Genomic DNA, 6587 nt, shown 5'->3' on the forward strand with positions numbered 1-6587 from the left:
GATTATTTTTTTCAAATACTCTTTTCAGTTTTGTCTCGTTAAGTTGGTGAATGTGTTGCAATGACTGTATATTTGGAATTTGCTTCAAAAAGCTTTATTTATATATATTTTAATGCCACTAAAACAATACTAAAGTTTAATTAATAACTTTATTGATTGTAATTGTTATTGCTTTTAATGTTTTAATTGCTTTCATTATTTAAGTATTTATTTGTCTTGTCAATACCTTTACTTTTTAACGTTATTCATATTTTCCTTACCTGCAAGCTTTCTTTGATGATTTTAGTTGTGTCTTTTCTAAATGTCTATCCGTACCTTGGCACTATTGTAAATGAGAGTTCTCCTTCGATGTTTTTTCTGAGGATTTAAATAAATAAAATGATGATGATGATGATGATCACACATCAGAGGTGGGTCTTGTTACGACAATAAAAAGAACCAATAGTACTATGTTGGGCTAATTCCAAACATTGTAGTCATCATGCCTCTCCTCCACAATGTAGGTCATGTTTTGCACCATCTGTTATGAGCATCAATTTTAATTATATATTTCTACTGTATCACTTAATTAGGCCAGTTTTAGATGTTTATTCAGTTTATTAATTTAATGTAAAAAATGCATTCCCCTAAAAGAAAGCATTGTGGTAAAGCAGAACAAAGCAGCGTGTCCTTCTTCTTTTGGATCTGATGTTCAAATGTCTTCAGCTAACATGAGAAAAAAATGCATATAATACACAGTTTTTGAATTTCTCAAGGTATTACACAGGTTATGATTGTTCAGCAGTCAATAGTCTCACAGCAGCCAGTTGTACCTTCTTTAGTATAACTGATATCCAGTGATATCAATGAAGTGACTCAGTAAATGCATTCAGGCAGCACACCTGCCAGTGAGCTGCAGTCACAGACTGTTAACCTCAAGATCTGGAAGTGTTTGTGAGTCAACGAAGCTTCACAAACTGTGACGCTGTCTGCCTTTGTCAAAGTTCAGATAGATAAAGAGTGATTTAGGTTCATTTTAGTGACTGTAAGATTCACACTGAAGTCAGCTCAAAGCACTGCGTCCTAGTACTGTCTGTAAGGTAAGCAAATTTAAAATTCTAAATTACTGGAAGAGTGAAGAGTTCTCAGGCTTTTTTTTAATCAATATGGTTCTGCTGTTGCCTTCAGCTGACTTGTAGGGTTTATGCTGCTGTTAAATATAGTAAAAACTGTCTGTATTCAAGTGACTCATACTGTCCATAACAGTATTAATGTTGCTGTTAAAACTAATGCATGTATTGTTATACAATGATGAAGTAATGATGACACAACAGATGGCTCAGTCCAACCAAAACTGGAAATTGAAAAATGACTTCATAATTTTATTTGAATGCATCTTCCTTTCAAAGGTAGAATCCACATTATATATACCTAAAATACCTGATACGCAGTGTCCCCACTGTGCCATTGGTCCATCATTTCATAATGCTACTGACACTGTTGTACCAGATTGTAACCAATTTTCCAGGAAAATCATTCTGAGTGCTACTGTCACCTTGCAAACATTCCCAGAAAGTTAGAAATGACTCAGTGAGGCAGCTGCTTAGAAGTGTTTGTGTTTCATGCTGTGGTAAAATACACCGTTTAAGGCTCTGATTCAAAGACTGAAAGTTTATATGAGGTTTTGTTTGTGGTTGACAGTGATAAAGCGACCCCATACAAAGGTCATTTTTCCTCTCTGAATTGTGTGTGTGTGATTAGATATTGTTGCTGCTGTCTGATCTGACACAGTGTTATTTTGGGATGCCAAACACTAGCAGCAGCAGTGGCAGACTCAGACTATCTGAGGAGCAGGGGCGAAAAAAAAATGAGAAGGGCATCAGCACAGTGAAAGTCATGATGCATTTATGGTGAAACAGTTCAGATCCCTGGTGCAGATAAACAGTGTTGTATTTAATAATTTAAAGACATTAAGAGATTAAATAATTTTCTGATTTTCAGATCGCAACGTAGTAATAGTTGTAGTTACAGGTGTGGGTAGGTGTGTCAGTGTGCACCACATCCTCAACATGTAATATTTTGGCAAAATGGGTCTTTTAAAAGTTCAGTTTGCATCCTACGATTTTCACTGTAAACTCTATTTTTCATATGAACATAATAATCAGTAGTAGTAGTTATTGTGTTGTTGTTGTCTTGTTGTTAGTAGTAGTATTTCTAAAAAGCTTTGTCACTGGTTTTATTGAAATTTAATTCCTTTATTATGACCACTAATATTTCTCTATTATACTACATCTATATTGGTATACTGTGACAGACGGCCTAAACACAGAACTTTTACACACCTGAGAAAGACATTGACATTGTACAGAGTGACCACCTGGCTGCCCAGAGAAGACAGACTGTGCTGTCAGTGTGATGAAGGAGCTGCAGAGGCAGAAATTCACTTTTAACACAATGTCAAAACAACATAAATATCAGAGAGGAATTCTTTCCAAAATTTGAAAAATATTGTCCCGACTTCCAGAGTTTAACAGAAAGGGAGGAATTATCCTTCATTCTAGGGGAAAAGAAGTCATGTGCAGTGTTGGCTGTCAAACATGTCGCCTCCTGCAATACAAAAGAAACTATCACTGGGCACAGACATATAAATTTTACTGTATTATATAATTTATACTATATTCAACCTACTGCCACCATCTCCATTTGTTTGTTTGCTTGTTTGTTTTTCTATGTTATTGATAGATTAAAGGTTATCCTTAATACTAACATTTATTCATTTATTCCCATTCTTATTGTTGAAATCACATATTTACTGATAGCTTGATATGTTTGAATAATAGCTTGATTACTAATATTAATTAGATAAGGTATATTTAATTTCATTTATGTACTTCATTCCTTTTTTATTTTATTAGAGGTACAATGAGGAACTTTAATATTTTTGATGATTTTGGAGGCCCCTCTGAACAAAAGTAGTTGCTTTCGGTAATAGTACTTTCCACCAAAATTACCACAAAATATATTTTTTAAAAAACATTTATGTAAATAAATCTCTCCCTTATTAACTGTCACATGGATTACTCATTGTAACTTTGCTTGCAAAAAATGCAAACATAGGCTTGTTTTATCTGATTTCAAAGAGAATCCATTACGAATATTGAAATAGCCAATGAGTATTTAACTGACTGTTTCAAACTCCTATTGATATTTACATTATTATTGTTGATTTAATTCTTTAATATTCTTTATTATAATAATTTTATAATTATGCTCTGACAACACATACCAATAAAGTCTACTAAAATTGAATGGACTCGAAAATGAAATGCCCTTATTTATACATTGTGCATATTATGATGATGTGGATTATGGTCCTGCAGGTGTTACTGTAATAAACAGGAAGTAAAAATTTAAAACCCCTGAATGAAAACAATCAACAGCTGACTGTCATGTTTTGTTTTGTGTCTTTGTGTTCTGTTTTGACGCAGGCACCTGCCAGTAAAATGACCCTGCAGCCATTAACTCCAGTGAACTGTGCAAGCCTCCTGCAGCCTGGCTGCTCTCTGCTGCAGCTGGACGGTGAAGTTCTCCTGTTTGGCCAGAAGGGTTGGCCTAAGCGTTCGTGTCCAACCGGTGTATTTGGGGTCCGGTTGAAGCAAAGTGAGATGAAGCTGAGGGCCATCTCCTTTTCCAATGACTCATGCTACCTTCCACCATTACGTTGTCCAGCTGTTTGCCGCCTCGACCCCTATGATGGGCTTCCAGAGAGTTATCTCATCCACGGTGGCCGCACCCCGAACAACGAGATCTCATCAAGCCTGTATATGCTGACTGTGGACAGCCGTGGCTGCAATCGTAAACTGACCTTGGGCTGCAAAGAGAAAGAGCTGGTGGGAGAGGTTCCAGGAGCCAGATACGGCCACACGATGAGCATGGTTCAAAGCCGCGGGAAAACAGCTTGCGTGTTGTTTGGCGGTCGATCTTACATGCCCGCAGGAGAGCGCACCACAGAGACGTGGAACAGTGTGGTCGACTGTCCTCCTCAGGTGTTCCTGTTCGACTTGGAGTTCGGCTGCTCCTCCGCACACACTTTACCTGAGCTCAGCGATGGACAGTCTTTCCATTTGGCCCTCGCCAGAGAGGACTGCGTCTACTTCATTGGCGGTCACTCGCTCACGTCTGACTCCCGCCCTCCTCGACTCTTCCGGCTGCATGTTGAGCTCCTGCAGGGCAGCCCCCTTCTCTCCTGTGAGACTCTAGACACTGGGATATCAATCTCTAGTGCCATAATCACTCGCACAGGTCCCGCTCACAGATATATCATTCTAGGTGGCTACCAGGCAGACTCTCAGAAGAGGATGGAGTGCAGCGCTGTGATTCTGGATGAGAAGGGGATCCGCTTTGAGCACGTGGAGGCCCCTAAGTGGATCCCAGATATCGTCCATAGTCGCACTTGGTTTGGTGGCAGTGCTGGAGAAGGAAGTGTCCTTCTTGGTGTCCCTACAGAAGGAAGACCATCCCAACAAGAGATGCATTACTTCTATCAGGTGAACTTCCAGACAGAAGGAGATGGCAAAGAGGAAGACGGACTCCAGGGCTGCAGCCAGGAATCAACAGATTACGACGACTCCACTCCTCTTGAAGACTCTGAGGAGCTCTACTTTGGTCGTGAGCCTCATGAGCTGTTGGACAGCAGTGACGGAGAAGGGGATATATACAACGAGGATGACGAGGAGGATGAATCACAAACAGGCTACTGGATCAAATGCTGCCTGAGCTGTCAGGTGGACCCCAACACATGGCAGCCATATTACTCCACCGAGCTCCACCGGCCAGCCATGATCTTCTGCTCCCGAGGGGAGGGGGGGCACTGGGTCCATGCCCAGTGCATGGAGCTGTCTGAAACCCTGCTGCTCAGGCTTTCGCAGGGCAGCAAAAAGTACTTCTGCCTGGACCACGGAGGACTGCCCTACCAGGAGACGACCCCACCTCGACAGGTCATACCTCTGAAGCGGACCCCCATGAAAGTTAAGAATAGGAAAACTCCTCCGATATTCAATATGTCACCTGCCAAAAAAAGCTTTTTCAGGAGACTTTTTGAGTGAATCCAGTTTTACATATAATGCATGTAGATAGACACTGTTAAGAATACTACATAGATAGGCTGAGCAGGTATCTTGTCTGTATGACTAAATAACTGTGGAAAAATATTACAACAGCAATCTGATATTTCATGTCTAACAGCTGTATATTTTCATTACAATTTTACAATGTTTGTGAAGTCTGTCCACAGTGTTTCTAGATTGTGTTTCTAGCAGCTGCATAACAATAGTTCTGTATTCCATTAAGAAGACAGGTTTTGGTAACACTTTGTAATAACAATCATTAAAATATGGTATTTATGCTTAATTAAACTTTAATTAATGGTTATTTCACTGTTAAGAATGCTATGTAATGTATTTTGAGGCAATGTCCTGTTTATATTCATTGAATAAATGGTTGATGACAAATGTTGATCTATATTAAATGTGAAAAACTTTGTGGAGAGAAAAAACAATAAAATTGCAACCTGATATTTTGTCCATCAGCGGCATATTTTTATTATAGTCTACAGTCTGTCTGCAGTGCAGTTTGTGCTTTTATCAGCATATTCCAGGTTTTGGTAACAATAACCATCATTAAGAAATGGTAAATTGATAGTTAAACTTCAGTTAATAATTATTTCAAAAATGAGATGATAATTAATGTTTGCTAATTATTAGTAATGCTAGAACTGACATTGTTAGAGATTTTTTTATTATGTCTGCAATAATAATTTAATTTAATTTACTAATCTAGTCAGAATCAGCTAGAATTTTTATTATATATTACATTTATAATTTTTATTATAGATTACAATTTCTACAATTATAGCCATAGTTTAACCAAACATGATTTATGATAATTTCATTGTTTGAGCAAAGCAACTATTAATGGTGTGGCAAATGTGTGTAAGATTTGGGGGGATGAAAGTGGTATAAAATGGAAGAAATTTAATATAATACTCAAGTATGTTTTGATTAGTGTGTAATCACCTGAAAATAAGAATTGTTGTATTTTTTTTACCTTAGAAAACCAACGATATCTACAGAGGGCCATGCTGCACTGCCATGTTTTTATAGTAGACAAATCAAACGCTGGCTTTAAATATTGGCTTTCATGTTTTGCGTCCTACATACTTGCAAGGGGAAAGTGAGACGAGGTGTTTGCAGTCTGCAAGCCCACTGCTAGATGCCACCAAATACAAAACATGCATTCTTTAGCTGAGTTTAATTAACCATTAATTCACCATTTATTAATGATGGCTACGATAAAGTGCTACCCATGTTTTACTTACACTTTTATCCACAGCTAAATGAAGCTGAATTCTTATTGCAATTCTTTATACAATAAAATAATTACTGATTGGAAAGCTGGTCACTGTTAAGAATGCTCTGTATATCAAGGAGGGCTCTTGTTTATATTCAGTGAATAAATTATTGATGAAAAATACTTAACATGCTGATCTGTAGTCAGTGACGTCAAAAATAAACAGCCTGCCTCAAATTATATGTCGTTCTGTGTCTTGC

At 37.9% G+C, this 6587-nt stretch overlaps 1 protein-coding gene across 1 annotated transcript; it reads left to right on the forward strand.

The window, feature by feature from the left end:
* The first annotated feature begins 3477 nt into the window (after positions 1-3477).
* Positions 3478-5457, forward strand: rag2 (recombination activating gene 2). The gene has a single exon (XM_084733900.1). It carries the CDS (start codon positions 3483-3485, stop codon positions 5082-5084), a length of 1602 nt encoding a protein of 533 aa, XP_084590026.1. The 5' UTR covers positions 3478-3482; the 3' UTR covers positions 5085-5457.
* The last annotated feature ends 1130 nt before the right edge of the window (positions 5458-6587 follow it).

This window comes from Lutjanus erythropterus, chromosome 13 (assembly GCF_056507025.1).
Source record: "Lutjanus erythropterus isolate fLutEry1 chromosome 13, fLutEry1.hap2, whole genome shotgun sequence".
Lineage (NCBI taxonomy): Eukaryota > Metazoa > Chordata > Actinopteri > Lutjaniformes > Lutjanidae > Lutjanus > Lutjanus erythropterus.